Source organism: Leptinotarsa decemlineata, unplaced genomic scaffold (genome assembly GCF_025532065.1).
Source record: "Leptinotarsa decemlineata unplaced genomic scaffold, Ldec_3_MD MMD2_P_RNA_scaffold_11, whole genome shotgun sequence".
Lineage (NCBI taxonomy): Eukaryota > Metazoa > Arthropoda > Insecta > Coleoptera > Chrysomelidae > Leptinotarsa > Leptinotarsa decemlineata.
In genome coordinates this window covers 2107690-2130723 of record NW_027412525.1, presented here as the reverse complement: position 1 = coordinate 2130723, position 23034 = coordinate 2107690, and the positions used below count along the sequence as shown (strand labels likewise).

General features: G+C 35.0%; 2 protein-coding genes across 2 annotated transcripts in view; one reads left to right on the top strand and one right to left on the bottom strand.

The window, feature by feature from the left end:
- The window catches only part of tfc (Brevican core protein triforce), a 223880-nt gene that overhangs the window by 106462 nt on the left and 94384 nt on the right, over nucleotides 1–23034 (bottom strand). The gene's annotated exons all lie outside the window — the stretch shown is intronic.
- On the top strand, nucleotides 13843–22112 carry LOC111510518 (C-type lectin mosGCTL-1). Its single transcript, XM_023166441.2, has 4 exons — nucleotides 13843–14218; nucleotides 15680–15774; nucleotides 19871–19979; nucleotides 21670–22112. Exons 1-4 carry the CDS (start codon nucleotides 14131–14133, stop codon nucleotides 21978–21980), a joined length of 603 nt encoding a protein of 200 aa, XP_023022209.1. The 5' UTR covers nucleotides 13843–14130; the 3' UTR covers nucleotides 21981–22112.

The window sequence follows — 23034 nt, the reverse complement described above, 5'->3', positions numbered from 1 at the left end:
AGCAGGAGGGTTCATATCTTAATAAGGATCTAGAGCTGATTTCGAACTGGTATAACCAGGTTCAATTCAATGCTACGAAAACCCAGGAATCGGTTTTCTCCAAATAGAAAAATATCTTCGAACCGGATATAATAATGTCAGGACAACCAATTTCGCTTTCTGCTTCGATAAGTTTGTTGGAGATTGAAATGGACACCTGTATGTCTTGGCACAATCATGTCGCTTGAATTGCAAAGGCTGCTTCTCAGAAGCTTCGAACCAGAAAACTGCTGGATTCCATCCAGAAAAGAGCCATCGGTAAATATTCGTTTTGAGGGCACCCGGCGATTTTGAAAAAATGTTTGAGTATACTCACGTATTTTGATGCGTAGATTACGAATCCGAAAGAAAATAGCGGCGCTCTCCCTTATTTACAAAGTTACGGCTCTTCAAAGTTCAGAAAAGGGCAACTTTTCAGCTTTCTTTTTCACAAGATAAGCTATTTAAAAACACAAGCATTTATTCACTAGGTCACCTTTACACCTTATTCCTTCTTCCTCGACACTTTTCCCTTCAACAATCAACATTTTTCCAATAAAAATGTAAAAAATATACCAAGCTGCTTTTGGTTATAGATCTCTGTATTTAACGTTTTTAAGGTTAATGACAGTTTTGTTATAAGGAAAATATTGATTGTTGAATTGAAAAGTGTCAATTAAGGAGGAATAAGGTGTGAAGGTGACCTAGTGAATAAGTGCTTGTGTTTTTAAATAGTTTATCTTGTATTTTACTGGAGTTTCTTGCCAACACCAAATCGTTATTTCTACGCATGAAAATACGTAAAGTACACACATTTTTTTTTCAGAATCACCGGGTGTCCTTTAAACGAATATTTATCGGGGCATCCGCTTGACTGGAGACGCGAACATCACTTGCAACCTTGATAGTCTGGAACATCGAAAAAAGTTTGGAGATTTGTCTCTCTTCTATAGATACTTTCACGGGAAGTGTTCAAATGACTTGACACTTGAACACATAACAAATTCAGTATCATACACGGTGGGTATAGGTTCATTCTGAAGTCAACCTCAAGTCAGTTACTTTATTGGCTCTAAACTATGAACAATGTGTAAGCTGCGTGAATTTTCATTTTTCTCAAAAAATATTTATTTATTCATCAATTTCTATTTTGCGATTCGGTTTTTATCTCCAAAAAAGAAGGATGTGGGTGCATTCCATTATTCAAAAGAAGGCAAATCTAGAACAGTTTCATCATCTTTTCAACGATCTGAAAGAAGGCGAGGAGGAATGTTTCCAGTATTTCCGAATGACTCCAGGCAAATTTTCAGAACTTCTGGATATTCTAGAATCTAGAGTCTGCCTTAAGAAGCAACTCAATTTTTCATAGGTACCGTCTGACACTGTGCTGTCAACTGATGGAATAGCAAAACAGAAAGACAGAAACTTCCTAGGCACATTTGGACAAGTTGATGGTGGCCGGCGATGATGCTCATCAAGTAGTCCGTCACACCACGTACCGTTATTTGCCGGACAGGATAGGAGAGTTGGAATCCTTTCCGGCGGCGAACGCCGTGCTGTGCCGTGCCGGACAAGTTGGCGGTGTCCATTCATTTTCATTGTTCCAATCACTGTTGCCACAGCTACCCCGTACGGTTTAGTTCTACCCCTCTTGAACTAAATTCCACCCTCTCGCTCTACCCCGCTCAGATATAAACTAAAAGAATGTGAAATGAAATTTGAAAAAATTAACAAATATTTGAGGTTTGATTTTGAATCTACCGCGTTACACGAGCCGAGTACCCGTGGCAAAGTTGGCGTAGACTGAGTGTCTGGCGCCGGTGGCGGTGGTTCCTTGGGTTGTGTCTTACTGTAAGACTGTTACACCGATAGTTCCGAGATTCTGTGACTGAGTACTGTATTACACTACAATGCTCTTATGCTCTTCCAATGATACCGAGTACCGTGATCATACTCTGTGCGTGTGAAATGTTATTCGATGTTTGTGATATGACATTCGACATTTTTAGTTGAGAATGTAAATATGGAAATGTTTATATTATGTGCAATCTCAGTCTGTAATATAAATGTAGGTATATGTATAGTCGAAGTAACCGATATTGTGCACTCTTAAAGTTGTCGGCACTCTCAAAGGCCAAAAAAACCAACACATAGAAATGAACCGGCAGCAAACTAGTCCACGTGGACTGTAGAGACTTGGCGGTTCGTATTGGATAATTTTTACTAACCGAGTTTTGTGATTGGCTGAAGAGTCATAAAATTAAATTTGAAGTCATGTTACGCTGACGAATAGAAATCTGGGAATGCGGCCTTTGGTTATCGCCGTCGTGTTCAGTTCAGGAACTGATCGCGATTTGAGTGTGGAAATTCGATGTTGGTGCAGTTATAGTTACTTAAAATTTTTCTTATCTGTTCAAGATGTGGCGTCCTTGGACTAGTACAAATAGTAATAACGAGTGTGTTAACAACGCAGACTTTTTCCAGTGTAGTGATTCCAATAGCGATGGTGAACAATGCGAAAAAGAGATACCAGTGAATAAGATTCGGATGCATTTGAATATTGAAACACAGAGAGTATGTTTCAATGTATATAAGAATATACATCTCAAGTTTGGTTTCGAGGGAAAGAAACTTTTACAAGTAACATCAGATTTGACCGAAATTCCTTTCTCAACTGTACGTAAAATAGTCAAAAACAAACCTAATGAACGCAAGACGCGATGTGATACAAGATTACCAAAACCTTCAGATGTTCATCTAATAAAATCATTGAAACAAACAATATACGACTGTTACAAAAGCAATTAGATTCCTAAACAGAAATCATAAGGAAGAAATAGAATACTTCCGGCCATAACGTGAGCAGCTGCTGTGACAAAACTCTCCAGAATTGGATAAAGAAACTAGGATTTAGATTCAATAAACATACGTCAAACAGTTATGGAAAGCAGAAGAATAGTGGAATTGCGTAACAAATACTCAGAACAAATAACTAAATATAGACAAGAACAACGGCCAATTTTCTTTTTGGACGAAACTTGGTATAACACTCACGACACAGTTACGAAAGGGTGGACTGATGGTTCGAGAATGTGTACACCTAACAAGCCTGCAAAAAAAGGATCGCGACTAATCATTGTTCATTGCGGAGGAAGTAAAGAATGGGCCCGAATTCTTTGAAGTGATATGGAAAAAACTTGAGGACTGCAATGTTGACTATCATAAGACCATGAAAGCTAATATTTTCGAGGAATGGTTTGGAAACACATTGATCCCAAATTTGGATGCGATGACATATGACATTGATCATAGAACAAAGAACGACAATCATAAGTATACGTCAATGCATCACTGTGATTGGTGTCATCAAGTGAATGTGGATCCACCCCGCTTCTACCCCGCTCCCTTTCAGAAATGTACCTTGATGATAAGATAGCTTGTGGCAACACTGGTTCCAATCCTATCCGCATTTTGACGAGACGGGCCGTGCTGTACGGTGCTGGATAAGTGGGCGATAAGCTTAACCTTATTGACCGTACGATCATTTGGCAAGAACCCTTGATGCACTAAGCCACCTTGACATTTGATCGAACTTGGCGTTCTTCTTTCAGTCTTGGCTCTCCTAGGCTCTTCCGTTGGGACGATAGGACTTTGGTTTAGATGTCATAACAATATATTCATGATTTTTCACCAGTTATGACTCTTTTTAGCAAATCTGTATCACCGTTGACGTCATTCAACAATTTCTGAACGATGCTCATACGACGGTTTACTTCGTCAAAATTCAGCAATTTAGGAACGTATTTCGCTGCCACATGCTTCAGGCCCAAATTTTTTCAAAAAATTGCATGGCATTGGCCATCCGATATGCCGATATCCTCAGCAACTTATCTAATAGTGATTCGACGATTCTCGCTAACAATTTTTTTCACTTTTTCAACATTTTCATCGGTTCTTGACGTCTGTGGCCTTCAGGGGGAACGTCGTCATTCACATCTTCTCGACCTTCTGTAAAAAACTTGTACCTCCTGTAAAACATTTTTCTGACTCAGAGTCCATTCATCGTATGCTACTGTTGACATTTCAAGTGTTGTTGAGCACTCAATTGCATTTTTTAAACAAAATGTTATACAAATTCTTTGATCCCTTTTCTTCGATAGCGGAAATTTGCCGAATACACAAAACACTTCTAACTTCTATGCCTCTCACCAACAAACTAAACATGCTAAACAGCTGCTGCGAACATATGTTCATGATGAGTGTATCAACATAAAAAAATTAAAAAATCGTTAATCGAATTTACATAGTCCGAGAAATTTGAACATTCACCTCATTTTTTAAACAGTCCAAGTTATTTATTTAAGTAGTTTTACATAATATATTTTCTGAAAATCAGTAATATAGGAATTATTTTCAGGCCATGCAGTTTTGTAACTATGATATGCAGTTGGTTAGCATTGAAAGTAAAGAAGAAAATGATTTTCTTTGAGAACATATGCAGGCTTTCCGTGAGTTTTATTCAATACATTTGAAGTGTAAAGTGAACTTAGATCTCCATTTTAAATATAGGTATTACGAAAAAGTCCAGTATTAATCAGTAGCTATTGAAATTCTGTAGAGTCCTGGTGGACTATATTGTTCAAAGAACGCAACATATAAAAAATAATAATAAATCGCAACTGATGGTTACAAAAACTCCAAAGTTTATATTCACAATCTCCATGAGGCATTTTTTCGGAAATTATCAGAATAATGTAGTCTGAATTTCAAACAATCATAGTTTACTGCCAGTATTTTGGGCAACACTACAATATTAGGAAAATATGATAGAACTAGCCGATACCTCATGAAAATCGATTATAACTTGAAAGTTTACAAAACCGCGACACGTGTTTCGCTATACGATAGTATCCTTCGGCGTTGAGTATCGTGACGCCCGAGAATGTTATAGTATACCAAAACACGTGTCGCGGTTTTGTAAACTTTCAAGTGAAAATATGTCGTTAATTCTTTTTAAACGATAAGATATTCGGTTTTCTATATTCATGATTCGGGGCCATCCATAAATTACGTCACACGAATTTTGAACTTTTAGACCCCCCGTCTTTGTCAGAGGTTGTCAAATGTGACGTCACACAATTTCAAACTTATGCATGTATTTAAAAATAATAAAAAAAAACGGTTATTTTCATAGTTCAACGGAGAAAACTATGATTGTCACTAAGTGAAAGTCAATTCTCAGGTAAACAATAACAATGTATTGAAGTCACTGCGCCAGAGCGTGTGGTAACACTTGTCGAAGATCTCGCAAACAACTGACGCGCGGAATGGTGGAAAAGCCAGCAAGCACTCGCCGACGACTTAAACCTATTCAAACCCTTACCATTCAGGAATTTTATTGTCTCATTTAAGGTTTGTTCTAGTTTTATTCTGGTTTTAACATCCGAAACTGTTTGGAAACTGCGCAAGACATGATACGTACAAACAAAATATCTCAAACAGTCCGAAATAGTCTCGGACACTTGGTTAAACCAGAACGCATTTTATGGAGACCACTGTGCCAACTATCGTATATATGAAGAGATGCGTATATATGAAGAGATGAAGACGAGAAAATACTGTTGATCAAGTCCATTTTGTTATGTAGCGTATCCTTGTAGTCGGTTCAAACGTTATCTAACCTCAATCATCAGTTATTCAAATCAAATAAATAAAAAACATCCTAGGAAATAGCCCAAACAAATTTCCTCATGAATGCGCATGAGCAACGGGAACAGTTTTCAACAGTTCAGCCTTGAGAGCAAGAACGATTCGGGACGGTTCAAAACAGTTTAGGATCATTTAGTCGAAACCAGAATAGAGGATTCATTATCCTCAATGAAAAAGAACGCTCTATATCAACTGCGCATGATCCTGACGTCCTAGGACGTCAGGATCATGCGCAGTTGAAATAGAGCGTTCTCGTTTATTGAGGATAAGTTCGGATTGATGAATCCCCTGTTCTGGTTTCGAATGCGAAATGATCCTAAGCTGTCTTGAACCGTTCTTGCTCTTGAGGCTGAACTGTTGAGATCTGTACCCGTTACTCATGCGCATTCATGTGGAAATTTGTTTTGGGCTATTTTCTAGGATGTTTTTTTATTCATTTGATTTAAATAATTGATGATTGGGGTTATATAACGTTTGAACTGACTACAAGGATACGCTACATAACAAAATGGACATGATCAACAGTATTTTCTCGTCTTCATCTCTTCATATATACGATAGGTGGCACAGTAGTCTCCTTTAAATGCGTTCTGGTTTAACCAAGTATCCGAGACTATTTCGGACTGTTTGAGATTTTTGTTTGTACGCATCATATCTTGCGCAGTTTCCAAACAGTTTCAGATATTAGAACCAGAACAAACCTTTGCATTACAACGCCGCTTTAGAAGTTAAATGTTGTTGCGAGAGTGCTATATTATCAATAAATATGAATCAAGTTCGATTTTTTTTTATTTTTCATTCATATATAAATTTCATTTTTTGGGAAAGAAAGTTTTTGGCTTTCTATTACTCCATCTTGATACAAAAAAATGTGGGAATCTTCCAAAGAAAGGAAGAAAATAATCAATTTGAAAATAAATAACTCTATACATGGATGTGTAGATCATGCAAAGAAGCAACTTCCAGACACAAACTGGAAGAAAGCCCTCCTGAAACAGCTACTTTCATATAAACATTGAATTACACGAAAGAAAAACAATCTTTCGAAACAAATACTTTTATATGAACACTGAATTATACAGCAGATACTTCTCTCCACTTAGTTAGTATTCCAAACATTCGTTTTTTGGTATTTGAAATTTTAACATGTGACGTCACAAAGCTCTTGAAACCCCCTCCTGCACCTTGTCTCACTATGTCACGTTACGGTGATACCACCTCATTAACGTGTGACGTTATTTATGGATGGCCCCTTCTTTCTTTCCAAAAAATTCTGTAGTGGGTTACGACCCACCGTTTTCAAATTTCTACGTATTTTTTCACAATAAAATTGTGAAAAACTTGGTTGAAAAGAATAGAAACTATTCTAGACAATTTGTTCCACAATTTTCATAAACTTGAGACATGAGATGTCACTTGTGGTGAAATAAAATCAAAGTCAGAAGCAGTACATTTTTATATAAACCATCTACAGAATGTCTGTTACTCCAAGAAAAACACGTGAAGTGTTTGATTATCCAACACCTGACTAAGAAAATAATTGAAAAATATACCACTATCTTTCAATGTCGTCAAAATCATTTATTTATTGACAGTTCTTCAGTGATGGCACTGATGGTACTGTAAGTTTTTCAAGAACTAGGCCGAAGAATTCCAATAATTGATGTAGAACTCATCAGCAATAATAAATAGTGATCACCAAGATTATCCAGTAAATATCGATAACCCTGGAAGAGCAGTGTTCAATTAATTCACTTCTGAGCTCAAGTTGAGTAAAATAATGGAGTTGATCGCTATAATAACTAACTTGTTTGGTATTGTAATGTGAACATAGTGTTTCCTACTCAATAGATGTTTATTTTTCCATCTTCTTTTTTGATATCTAAATTACACACACCATGACTGAAAATTATTTTGGGGGACTGAAGTCAATTTTGCTCTCAATAGTAAGTCGTACAATTTGAATTTGCGATAGTTTTCTTTAAAACCATGATAATAAAAAAGCAGAAAAACGATAAGATCGAAAACAGTTATTTCAACGATCAAAATAAAGAGTAGTTCCTTCATTATTAAAGTGTTATTAAAAAGTGTTCATACTTCAATTATTGAAACAAAGGATCTGATGTTCAATCACTCTTCAGAGAAGAATCCATCCAGCTATTAGAATCAAGAACTTCAGATATATCTTTTATAAAACAAGCCGAGTTAATGTTACCTACTATAGCTGTCATACTTTTTCATTTCTCTCTTTTTTGATACCCTCTCTTCACCGGAAGGATGCTCTCAAACATTTTTAATTAATAGAGACGTTCTGGTTCACCAGAAACGTCTAATGTGCCATCCACCGTGAATCAGCCTGTATATTCTTATTGCAAAGCGCTTTCGACTTTCGTCATCATCAGGACTCACCAGAAAGTAAGTGATCTAATTGAAAAAACAGTTTTTTTTAATATTAAATATTTTCAAATTTTGAGGTTATGAATTAAGGAAAATTTATTGATGACTACTTACTTGTCAGGCAACAGGAAGTATCGAAAACGAGAACATAGTACATGTGTAAGATTTGATTTATATAAAAGTGATAAGCCTCTAATAACCAGTGAAATACATGTTAGAGATTGAGGCCATGTGGTTCGGTCAAAGTATTATATGAATGAAGGGCAACTTGCGACAAAATGTGTCAAGTTAAATATCATGTTGAATAGAGTGGTACCAACTTGATGAGATTAAAACAAAACGTTGTGTAGAAACCAATATAGAATTATATATTTCAATAAAAAAATTTAAATTATTTTAATTACAAATCATAATCATTTTAAGAAGGAGGAGGAAATCTCTGTATAAGTATGTATGCTTGAGTATTCAAGCAGTGATCATTGTTAGAAAGTTCTTTGGAAATCTCCAACTCTTCAAACAAGTCCAGTCTGAGAAATGTTTTATTGACAATTTTATGTAAAATTTAGGAATTTCTATTGGGGCTAAAGGTATGATTGTGAAATTTAATATGGGTACCCAATGCAGATTTTTCAGGTTTTCTTAAGATGATCATTAATGCGAGTGATGTAAGATGCAGAACAATCAAAGCAGTCAAGCTTATAGACTTCACTTCTATGTAACTTGTTAATTTTGTCTTCGAAATTTACTAGAAAATTGTTTAAGTTATTGTGAGATTTAAATTAAATTTTTGTACCAGGTATGGTATTTTCTTTTAGTTTGGAAGTAACAGTACACATACTTTGATCAAAGTAAGGTAAAAAAAATATTTCACAAAAAGTGAACTAACACAGGTGGTTGAGTTGAAGGCCTATCTTCTATCTGACCTGTGTTTGAATTTACCAATTATTTGTGAATAACAGATGGTTGATAGCCATTGTTGACCGCAATCTGTTTTAATTCTAACTTAAAATTAGTGGGTGATAAAGGAATGTTCAACAATCTGTTGACATAACAATTGAATAAAGCTATTTTGTGTTGTACAGGATGAGATATGTCACTGCCTTCACTCTAACATGTTTTTGTGAAACTTCACGAAGCAAGAATACGTGTTTCAATATACAATACCTTCTTCAAGCGTGTTATATTGATAAAACATTCCCTAAAAAGCGTTTGCTGTTTTGTGAAGTTGTAGGTGTACTCAAATATATTCTCATGGATTTTAATCGAGTATTGCCGGTTTTAGCTTTTTCACTAGCTACGCGTTTAACGGGAGTTTTTTTGGCCGTTGCACCGGCCGTACCACCGGACGTTTTCTTTTCGGTAGCCGACGGTTTTGCCGAACCAGAAGATGCCGATGCCAATTTGAATGATCTCGATGCAACTTTTCCTTTAGTTTGTACTAATGATCCAGAAGCCAGCGCAGATTGGCCAAATCAGAAAACTATTAGTCACGTTAATCACGTTATCCTCAAATCTGAATTGTCCAGCAACAAAAACAAAATTGGTTTACTTCTGAAAATATCAAAAAAGTTTTCATATCACTATGTTCACATGCAAAGTTCAGATTTTTCAAAGAATTTCAGCTGTGGATGATCATTTTTCATTTTTTCCACTTCTGAATAATAATGTTCAACGCATCATACATTACACTTCTTAGTTGCAATGCTTTATTCCGGCTATATTTTTTCAAAGATAGTGCCATAAAATGTGAGACAATTCACCTCTTGAAATATACATATTTCATGTGGTTGCTTTATACAGGGTCAAAAACAAATAAAACGTTGAATCACATATGACAAAATTTTAATAGCTCCATTTGTTTTTGTAGATGTTTTTGTATGGTGCTAGTTCGAATTATATTTGGAATAAAGTAATGACAAAGTAAAGGAGTTTTATGAAGGTTTCTTTTGGGCTTATTTTGCAACAGTAATGCAATTTACAAAACATCAATGTTATTTATCGACCTTTTTTTTGGGTAATTGTTACCTTCCACAATCTGAAAAAATATAAAAATTATAATGGAGAACTTCATACAAGTGTAGAAGGGCAAACTTTTCAGTTTACCCTGATAAGTTACTGCGTAAAAATCAAAGTATTTTTCACAAAGAAAAATCTTCTATTTATCAGTAACTTGTCGTATTTAACAATTTTGCCTATCAAAAATATTATTGAGAAATAATACTTATCTTATACGTTTCGGAGGCCAAAATCTGCCTTCGTCTTCAGAAATGGATAAAAATTCGAATATATACGCAGTTATTCCTTTTTTGAGAGCTTATTTCTTTACTTAAATGGATAAAAATTCGAATATATACCCAGTTATTCCTTTTTTTGAGAGCTTATTTCTTTACTCAAATAAGTCGATAAAAAACTGATTTTTTCCTCCACAAAAAATTACTTTCGTTGAATATCAATGTTATGTTATGCTGCTGAAATTTGGTTTGAAAAATATATTTTTATTGGAAACTATAACTAGAACTATTGGAAAAAATAATTTCAACAACTGTTAATAACGTGACTATCATTTTTGACTATTTATCACCTTTATTGAAGCAGAAATTGATATCGGAGTGATTTTTTTTTAAATCTTCACATATAGTAAGGGGGCATACTTGGAGACTGACTGTAAATCAACTATTTCCCTTCACAGAAGTATTTCATGCATATGCCGTTGGCAATACAAATGTCGGAATCGATTTTCAATTATTGGAATGGGCACACCGGTTTCGGGCTGTTCTGCCTCACATCAGTGCAAGGTATTGTCCGTCATCAACATGAATTCACTGATTTCTCATAATTGAATATCAAATTTATTTTAGAGTATCATTCCTGGAGCAAGGCTGAAGCAAACGACAAACAACATATTTGTTATCGCTCCATCTGCCCGTAAACGAGGTACTAACCAACCGCATATTTGAATCGCCCAGTTCATCGTATAAGAAAAAAAAAACTTCACGAATTGTAAGGTGTATACTTGAAGCCTGTCTGGAAATCAAATTGTCTGAAAGCACAATTCGTTAAGGCTAGTCTCAACTCACCTACACTGTAGGTTAATGGACTGACAGCTATAAGAAAACAACTACTTTTCTGGCTAATACTTCAAAGGGTATATGATTATATCCGACAGGTGTTAGTGCAGAATTCTTCACAAAAGTAATTCCTGCATATGGTATTGGTGATACAACTACCGGAATCTATTTTCAATTATTGGAACGGGCACACTTGCAGACCGGTTTTGGGTTATTTGGCCCCTATAGATGGTGTCCATAGATAGTGGCCATCATCAATATGAAGTCGATGATTTCCCATAATTAAAAATTGAATTTCTCCGTTCTATTCAATGAATTCGATGGCTACTTAGATAGATGAATTGCCACTGAATATCCGCCATGAAATACAATATTTTCAACACAAAATACAAAGTGCATGGGACCGACCTCTTCTGAACATTATAACTGATAATCTTCTGAAATATACAAGTGTATACGATAAGGCTCGTCTTAAAGCAGCAATGATCAAGGAATCGGGTTCTTGGCTGAATGCCTCACCTGTTAAATCTCTTGGAACACTATTAGATGATGAATCTTTCAGAATAGCAGTAGAACTAAGGGTGGTTTCATCTATTTGTATGCCTCATAATTGTGTTTGCGGAGTATAGTTGATGAGAAAGGTACACATGGTTTAAGTTGCAGGAGAAGTGCAGGGCGTACATCTCGACATCACCAAGTGAACGACATATTGAAACGATCTATGTTGTCAGATGATGTTCCTGCAATTCTGGAACCCTTAAGTACCAGTCGAGATGATGGTAAACGACCAGATGGTATGTCTCTTATACCATGGAAATACGGGAAACCTGTGGCATAGGACTTCACTTGCGTTGACACGGTCGCGGCTTCCCATCTAGCCGGAAGTTTGAAGTCTGCCGAACATGCAGAAGCGGTTGAAACTTTTGGTGTTTATGGCCCGGAGTCTCTTTTTTGATAGAAAGAATTAGTATTGATATTCAACGTGGCAATTCCTCCTTCACATAATTTTGATGAGATCATGCATTGCCCTAATTTCAGTATGGAACTGAAATCTCTTCGAAACAAGCCGAGATATGTAGATATTCATCAGTCTCCTATCACGGTTAATTCACAAGTGATTGATCCACCTTCTTCTTTTTCAGTGCGGTCAATGGACTTAGGTTACACCTGCCCCCAAATATGAGTTGCAGTCCTCGTAGTGCTGGTTCCCTTTCAGTGGAAGAGCTTCATGAAGAACCAAATCGATCCCTCTACGAAACCCTTCTTCAATTGGAAGGATCTTGAAATGGTTCTTATGGAGATTATGTGAAACATACTCTTCCTTACGAATCAGTAGAGAGTTGTCCTGAAAATCTAGAGAAGAAAATTGGATTGGATAATTCAGGAAACACTTGCTACATGAATAGCATTTCACAAGTGTTGTTCATGGCAAATAATTTCAAGAACGAGGTTTTAATAATGAACGAGAACGGGAATGTTTTCTACTTATTCATCAAACTCAAACACCTGTTCATGCAGCTGCAGTTTCATAAGAATGTATCATCTTTCCCTCCAACCGATTTCCTACAGTCTTTGAAGTCCACTAGATACTCGTTAGGACAACATGAGGATTGTTCCGAATTCTTCGGGATCTTGTTGAATACTCTTCGTGAGCAAAACAATAGCAAAATTAATACTCCTGACCGCTCTGGATTGAATGATTCCATACAGTCCATCTCGTCTTTTGTTTGTAAATATTTTGCTGGAAAAATCCTCACTTGTTTACTTTGTAGTGAATGTCCAAGAGGTAGCGAAAACTTATGTGAATTTCTGAAACTTCATCTAGCTTTTCCTAATATGAGTATTAACCAGTCCGTGCAAAGCTTATTGTTAAATCATCTGAAAATGGAATTTTTAACAGGTGATGATCGACTGTATTGCCAAACATGCGCCAAACTAACTGACTGTTATAAAGAAACAAGTATAGCTGAGGCACCAGTCAATCTAATAATAACACTGATGATCTTCAAACAAGACTCATCCTCTGACGAAAGCAAGAAACTCTTTGGAAGGTTCAAAATAGATGAACATTTCAATCTAGCAGACCACTATCATAATATTCATGCAGTCATTGTTCCCTGTGGTTCTGGCGTTGAATTTGGTTATTATTACGCCTTGGTCAAAGACGAAACGGGCTGGTTTAAGTTTAACGATAGTCGTGTCACGAAGTGTTCTGGCGATGTATTGAAGCTCTTAGAGCCTCTGGAGACACCCTACATTTTGTTTTATGAGAGAGAGAGGACATTGTCAGATCAAGATCTTCAGATGATGAAGCAAATGCGCCACTGGAATCAATGAAGTCGCCCCGGAGCGCCAATTAATTTTTATTGTTGTTTTTATTTTTATCGTTATTAATATGATAAAATAAATTGTTTTTCTGTTTGATTGTTGTTTCAAATGAAAGAAACGCTATAAAATATCAAATGTGATACACTCTTTGATTGCGAATTTATCGCTGTATCAATATCTGTAATAAAAAAGACAGGTCCGTATTTAAAAGGAATGATAGTGGTCATGTTGACACGAAACATTCTATCGAATATTCATTATCAAATCGTCATAAAACAGAATATCTTCATGAATTCGACTTATTTATCAACCACCTTTATAGTAATAATCTTGACCTGTACCACTGCATAATTACTTAGCCTTTTCCGACGAACAGCCACTGCCAAACAAGTTCGTATAATGTGAAGTAGTTTCGTAGAATCGTGTTTCTCGAAGTAATCGGGGAATTTCTTCAGCAGGTTCTTGGGGTTATCACAGGCCAAATACTAAAAACTTATTATTCTAGCAAATCTCATTCCTTGCCGATAGAAATTGTCGGTATAAAAGAGCAGACAACGTCGCTGGCACCTGAAGAAAATATTTTTCAAACTAGTTCGTATTCAATTCAAATATGTTTTTGAGTAGCATAGTTGGTGCTTTGTTTTTTTTGTTACATTATGCTTCTTCAAATCCAGTGAAAGGATACGTTGCGTTAACAGGTAAGCTTTTTCAGATTACATTCCAATATAGTTAGTAAGTAATGAGTTCAACCTGTTCAATAATGAAAAAAAGATTAAACAAATGAGATGCAACTTTATGAGAACGTACAACGTTCTCTTTTCAAACGGAGTCTGTTACTGAAAACATTTTGCTTAGATTATTTTATTGGTATAAATCATTTATTAGTACCAATTTATTACAATTACCTTTCTTTTGTATGTCATGGGCATTTTTTTTTAATACGAAAAACAATAGTACTCGTGTAGTGAAAAGAAAATATATGAGAAAAATTTTATCACAACTTTAGAAGAATGTATGAAACTTCTCATCTTCTAATAAGATAGGTCTTAAATATAATAAGACGTTAGTTTCATATTATTATATGAACCGTATTTCTGTGTTTTTAGAACCGTACCGTACCAGTTCTAGAAACCTGAAATACTTCGACATACAGGGTTGTTACAAAAACATAACATGTATGGCTACAAATCCATGCGACCACATGCATTGCATAGAAAAGATTTCATTTCAATGGAAAATATAAATTCAGTTTCTTTCCTGAATTTTTGAAAAATTTGGGTCTGGACTCGTTGGTCGAGAACAAACGTAAACAGAAAGGTGAGAAACGAATACGGATAGGTATAATCCTGTAAAATACTAGAATAAAAGTTGTTAGTTCATTTCAAAAATTAAGTAATATGCAGAGTGTTCCATTTAAAATAAGTATCAAACATACGAGCTTGAGTTGGTTTTTCAGAAACTTCGTACGAAATAAAATACAATTATTCCATAACATTAATTACCAGACCTCATATGAGTGATGCCAGAATTTAACTTTCGTGTATGGGATGGGTGATGTGATAATATTTTTTCACTTCATTTCGTTGAATACAAACAAATACACAATAATCAATACCTGAGATACTAGATGATACTATAATGTACAGTGTATTCCTTTTGAAACACTCGAAATGATATTCATGAATATATAGATGTGATAAAATGCGAAGATGAGAATATTTCAAAATGCTAAATCATATCATTTCGGGGTAGAAACCAAAATTTGGAAAACTTTCATTTTGTTTGTCAGCATCATCCAATAGACCATCAAGTTTTTAATACCCTGTATATAAGGAAAATATCTGATACAAGTAATTTATGTCAGTTTAATATATTTTTACGTTTACACTTTGATGACCTATTCATTTTGTAGAAATTCAAACCGGTAACAAATAATAACCTTAGTAGAAATTAAACAAAAGTTATTTTTTTTAATCCATATTAACGTCTACAAATTACATTTTATCAATAATTATAAAAGGTATTTTCGAACCCACTTTCAAACAAACCACAAACGTTAACAAGAAATTCATTTTTTCCATTGAAGTCTAAAAAAAATTATAGTTAACCGTATATATTAAAATTATGATCCATATTATTAATTTATTTTTTACTTGTAGACTCTCTTAGCAATGACGTAGTAATCAATACTTTGCCAAGTTTACAACTCCAGAAATTTGGAGAGCGACTGTATTATTTTGGAGCTATTTTTGAGGTGGGTATACTGAGTATTATTTTTGTTTAGTTTCCAAAAATATGTATTGTGATTATAATTCATTCTGGCAAGAAAACAATATCTTTTGGGAAAGTGAAAATAATGTTTTTTTCGAACCCGTATATTTGAATCGGACTTCATATCTTTTTGTTCTCAATATAATAGTTTTTGAAGTACTTGAATATGTCACCTATTTGTCTACATAATTCACCATATATTCACCATAATCTGATATTGAAATAACTATGACCTTGACCTTCGAAAAGAGATATCTGATCAAGTTCTGCATTTTTACTCAGATAAACATTAATTTCGGTATTTTTGATACCAACTACAGAATCTAATGGCATAGATCTCCTACTTGAATGATATCAATGAATGATTTGACAATATTACGATTGACATTCAATGGTTTCAAGCGTTTTAATATATTTCTCTAACCTAAGACTTACATTTTTATATTGAACCCTAAATAAAACAATTATTACCTACGTTTTCTTGACCTGTTATTAATTACAGACTCAATATATGATAAACGATATCGATTTGAAAAAAAAATCGTTTAGTATCTCTTTTACGGGAAATAATATAATAAATTGGACCCAGATTATTATTTAAACAGAAATTATTATAATTACTGTGATTATAGTAAAATTGATTATTTTTGTTGCCGATCCAGCAGCTTTTTTTATCCATATACTCCAAGGAGAGATACAACGTCAGTTGAATTAAAAAAAAGAGCTTACTAAAATGTAGTTTTGAAATTTCTGATATTTCAATTAGTTATGGGGATATTCAAAATTCAAGAGGATATTCAAAATCCAAATCACTTTCTCGTTGCCACTTTTCAAGCTGTACTTGATGTCTCTTACAGATTTTAAATCCGACGATTCGTCTTAGAGAAACCAACATCAATTTTATTTTTTTATGTGAACCAGCAAAAAAATCACCCAATATAATTTAGCCTTTCGGCGACAACTTCACTTATGGTCTAGGAGCCAGGTACAAATTTGGTCAATTATTTCTTTTCAAGCGAAACTTCGTAAAATGCATTAGGGAATTATATATTTATCTATTTAACAGCTTGGGGAAACATACAGCAAATCCAAAAATAGTGGTCACTAATTTTAAATATAGTGAATTGATAGATTTTCTGGATATTATTACAAATATACATAGAGTGATACTGAATGACATTGAATGATATTATTGAAATAATAAAAAATTAGTAAAAACAAAAAATTTTACATACAAGTATTTTACATACATCGATTTTTTGAATACATAAGGTAAATTCTTTTTGCGATCGTACGGGAGGAGAGTTTGTACCAATATTTGTCCTTTTCTTCGTGTAATTGAAAAATTCCTTTCTCCGAAGGCTCTTTGGTGAAACACTGAATTGTAATTGTGGCAGTAATTGTTGCAAACCAATTTGGTTTTTAATGATTTTAGTTAAAAATAATACGTCACCGAAGTCTGGTACAACTTCCTTTCAATTGATGCAGTAGGGTCTCTTACAAGTACAGTCAATACAAGTAATCATGGAATTACTAGGATGCTGTGTACGAAACTGCTACTTCCAACTGAAGGACGAATTTTTTACGCAAGATGAGGGACTGCCAATGGGATCGCCACTTTCACCGATTATAGCTAATATATATATATATATGGAGTGGTTTGAAACTCTGGCCATTGAAGAAGCCCACAAGAAGCCCCGAGTCTGGTTGAGATACGTAGACGACACCTTCATACTATATAACCATGGGAATGCAGAACTAGACATTTTCCTGAAGCACAACAACGTAAGTCCTTCCATCACTTCCACAGTGGAGAAGGAAGTCCACAACGAATTGCCTTTCTTAGACGTATTGGTGAAGAGGACCGACACTAAATGGGAAACATCTGTATATCGAAAACCCACTCACACAGGACAGTATCTGAACCAGAAATCCAACCACCATCAATCGACTAAGAGAGGAATCATCAAGGCCCTACTAGACCGTGCTTTCGAGCTCTGTAATACAAAGGAAGGTCTCGAAAAAAAAGGCATATTCAAAATGACCTTCAACGGAATGGTTACTCCAGAGTGATGGTAGAACAGGCTTTAGCTAGAAGACAGCAAGAGCTCCGCAAGAGAATCCGCCACAACAAGTACTTGTACTCCCCTACATCAGAGGATTATCGGAGAGGATAAGCCTCACAAAAACCAGGCCACCAAACGCGGACTGCGATTCCAAGAATTGCATTTACCGGATACCCTGCGAGTGCGGAGAATCATACATCGGTGAAACTAAGAGGCCATCGAAAGTTCGCGTTGCTGAGCACAAGAAATACACACAGCGAGGAGAAACCAGGAAATCCGGAATAGCAGAGCATGTTTGGACTCATCAACATAATATCAAGTGGGCTCAAGTTGAAATCATCCACAAAGAGGAACACTGGTTTAGGAGAAAATTCAAGAAAGCCGCGTATATGTTGTCCAACAACGCATTTAGTCAAGCTAGCGTAGAGATACGTAACATATGGAAACCTCTTATCAAGCGAAAAACGACCAACTCCCGCCAAACGGTCATCTCCCGCTAAAGCCAATGAAGCGGAAAGAGGAAAGAGGGGATAGGTGAAAGGTGAAAGCACCCGAATGACCTATAAATAGTCAGATTTCGGAGGAATAAGTCCAGTTATCACCCGAATACGATTGTGGATACTAACAATCAAAACGTCGTGACGTAATTTGGTTTGGAATTTTTATTTTTCATCTTTTTTGTTAATAATATTTTTTAATTTTTTAATTTTCAGCTTTTATTATCAATTAAATTTTTCATTTTCTGGTTGTAGCTTGTATGTTATTTCCTTGTAATTTCAGTTTTTGTTTCAATAAAATTGTTATTTTCGGGTATATTTTTATTTTTTCAGAGATTTCAAATCAATTTATATTATATTAGACAATGGAAGTCCGAACTGATGAAATACCTGTCACGTTGTTATAGACGTGTTTCGAAGCACCGCGATCGTATTTTTTGAGTATTTTCTTCGACCAATCGACACGAGCCTTTTTTTGAGCGATTGACAAATTGTGTGGGATCCAACGCGAACAAATTTTATGACAGTCAAATGTTTATGCAATATTGAATGTATGCTGGTTCCACTAATGCCTAATGTTGTCTCAATCTCACGATAGGTCACATGACGATCTTGCAATATCAGTTCGCGCACAGCATCAATGGTTTTCGGAACAACAACTGATTTTGGACGACCTTCACGACATTCGTGTTGGAGTGAACTACGACCAGTGCATCCATGCACTGTTGCTGATTCAATCCACGTCGAAAGTTGTAAAAAATAATCGCACGAAAATGTTCACGATTCCATTCCAATTTTGGGACGAGATGAATCTTTTAAGTTACTGTAAACAACACAAATAGCGCGCGTATGTCAAAACGTTCTGAGTATGTATAAGCTCAAAAATGTCCAACTTTACGATAGAGCTGTCAGTTGCTAGATTGCAACACTAAAGTTGCCAAATCCCGAAACATAAAAGGCAACCTATTTGTATGAGTAACAAAATCTCAATGTTTTTACAAAAATACATTTATTCAGATTCAAAGTTAAACTTGAAAAATATAGGTTAATCTCAAACTTATAATTGACATTTCAAACTGTCGATTATTAAATAAAAATAACCACTAACCTTTTTTTTTATTATTATTCTGGCATCGACTACTGAGGTCATTAGCCATTTTGTAGTATACGATAACTGTTTATATTTTGTTGAGGTCTGTTGCTTCCAGAAAGTTCAAAACATTTCTTATAGCTTCGGTAATGAGGCAAGTTCTGATATTATCCGGTAAGTTATATCGTTGTCGATCGTTTTCATATTGGTGGCATTTTAAGAGACGGTGTTTAACCGTCATCAAAGTTTGGCAATTTTCACAGGATGGTTGTCATCTCAGTATATAAGAGGATGTTAAGTTCGTATGTCGTATCCTAAGTCTTGTTATTTTGACTTGTTCTCTTCTCGTTAGCCCTTAGAACCTTTATAATGAACTGAGAAAAATTAATATTCTCTTAAAAACAATAATAAAAAACTTATTTTCAGGGAAATTACTATCAGGCCATGCAATTTTGTAACTACCATGACATGCAGTTGGTTAGCATTGAAAGCAAAGAAGAAAACGATTTTCTATGGAAACATATGCAATCTTTTCGTGAGTACCATTCAGTTCTTTTGAAAAGCTTAACTTTTTAGTATAATTGGTGAAACTTAACCCTCAATATGAGGAAATTTGAAATTTGGTAGAACCCTGGTAGCTCAATTTGTGAATTTTGCAATGAAAAAATATTCGCAAATTTTTTTATGATTATCTTACTTGTTTCACTTGTTCACTTTCGCTTGTTCGAACTTCGAACTAATAAAAAAGTTATCAAATCATCTAAAGGAACAATTCATTTAGGCTAGTCTCAACTCCCTACACTGTAGGGTAATGGACTGATAACTATCAGAAAACAACTACTCTCCTGGCTAATACCACGAAGGGCGTTGGATTATATCCGACAGGTGTCACTGCGGGATTCTTCACTGAAATTATTCCTGCGAATCCTGTTGGCGATACAACTGCCTCAATAGATTTTCAATTATTGGAACACATTTGCAGACCGGTTTCGGGCTGTTTGGCCACTCGTCAGTGCAAGGTAGTGTCTATCATCAACATAAAGTCGATGACAACAAACAACAGGTTTGTCATCGCCTCATCTGTCTATGAACGAGGTAGACAGCCGCATATCCGAAAGTTGCCCAATCCCTTGTATAAGGAAAGAAAACTTTTCACATATAGTCAGTGGGCATACTTGAAGACTGGCTATAAATCAAAAAATCTAAAGGAACAATTCGTTCAGGCCAGTCTCAACTCCCTACAATGTAGGTTAACAAACACCACCAGATTTAGCCCCTTCGACTTTTTCCTGTTCATAATATTGAAAATACCCATGGTAGGACGGTATTTTGCGACGATTGAGAAGATGAAAAACTAATCGCTGAGGAAGCTCAAGAACATACCAAAAAGTGCGTATCAGAACTGTTTCTAGGATTGGAAAAAACGCTGGCCCAAGTGTATTATATCCGAGGATGACTACTTTGAACGGGACAACATAGAAATTGATGAATGAATAAATATTTCCTGAGAAATATGAAAATTCGCCTTATTTTTTGAAGAGTAGTATTTTTGAGGAATTTTCAGTTGAAGTTCAATACGGGTGTATTCGTCTTTCGTCAAGGCGTATTCATATAATTGTTATCGAGCATTTGACTATAATAATTCAATATCTAAATGCAAACGTTCTGAATTAGCACAACAGATTTTTCATTTTACAGATATAAACAATTGTAAGTAGGTCAGTTTTGTTTGTTGATACCGCGTTCTAACTCTCAGCGAGAAACTCATTTATCAAGAATGTATGGAGTCAATAGTATGACAGAAAGTTGGTTCATGATGAAAAATCTCAAATCAATACCGGAAAAGCAAAAATTAGTATTTTTAAAACTATTGGTCTTAATAATAATGAATTGGTTAAGGCTTTCACGGCCGAGATTTTCAGTGTTACGATCTTCATTCGGATTTGAAGAGCGTCGTGGTTTGGAACTGTATCCTTTAACGTTTCGCCAGCACGAGTGGCATCGGTGAATCATCAAGATGAATAACCTCTGAGGAAGCAGGCCACTCGTGCTTGCGAAACGTTAGGATACAGTTCCAAACTACGACGGCCTTTAAACCCGAATGAAGATCGTAACACTTAATAATAATGTTGAAAATGTTATTCAATGATTATTAATGTATTCCTCAATAACGACAAAACTTCAAAAGTATCAACAAATTTCATAATGTAATTTGCATTTTTCAGTTGGTTGGGGAGAATATTGGTTCTGGACGTCAGGTACTACCATGCCCGATGAACACTGGGTGTGGATGTCAACTGGCAAGCCTATACTTTTCGCTAACTGGTTCGAAAATCAACCCGACAATGCCGGTAATAACGAGAAATGTCTAGAAGTTAGATATTCGCATACAAATAAGGCTTTGATGTGGAACGACCATGTATGTACCGCAACGAAACATGTTATTTGTGAAACAACTGTACCAAAAAGTGTTTCAAAAATGATAACGAACAATTCGAATTGTAACTTGACGGTGATTAGCGTTCCTCCACAATGAGATACCAATTCTTGAATTGATGGGCAAGGAAATATATGTAGGTATTTTATTTCCGTAGTTTTTTTCAACAAAAAAATTGGTATTATATTTATGTTTTTTACGTTCAAATAAATGAATATGAAACACTTTAAATTCGAGTTTTCCTTAAAATCATTTTTCTTTTGTAACGTATTCTATAGATCATCTAGTTTAAATCGAAAGGGTTATATTTTTAGGAGTGATTAATTTTTGAGAGAGAAAGTTTTTGGCTTTCTACTGCTCCATCTTGATACAAAAAAATGTGGTAATCTTCCAAAGGAAGGAAGGGAGGAAGCAATCAATTCCAAAAGAAGTAAGTCTATTGCTAGATGTGTAGATCATAAATTATACAAAAAAAAAACACTTTTCTCTACTCAGTTTGTATTTCAAACATTCTTAGTGTAACTGAATTAGATATCATTTACAGGATTTCTAGACAATATACTTAATGAAAGGTAGATATTTCACTTACAAGAAACACTGTCATCCTCACTGGTAGACATCGATGTCTCGCCGTTAGACACTTGTCTTAGGGCTCTTTAGTACCAATCTGAATAACGTTATTTTTTTGTATCAAGATGAAGTAGTAGAAAGCCAAAAACTTTCTTTCCCAAAAAAAATCATCTCGTTATTTTGAAGTGATCGAAAAATTTCAAACGAATTCTGCTATTTATCTTATTTTTTGTAACATAATATCAGGATGGCAAACATTACCCGACACAAGCTAACCGCCAAAATCTAAGCGCCATTGAATTCAAATATCTCAAGAAAAAACTAACTTTTTGTCATTTTTCGAAACTGTCTATCATCTGTATGTATGAAGGTGGATTCTTGCACACAGTCTCAAGTTATGAAACGCAAATCATAAGCAGTACATCATTGATTTTCAGTAAGTACCAATATTCATACAAAAGCATAGATACTGCGAATATATAAGGACTTACTCTTTATTCTGAATTATAACTCAATTCTAGAGGACAATTCACTAGTGAAATGTTTGAGAGTAACATCAGATTATAAGTTGACATGGGAGGCT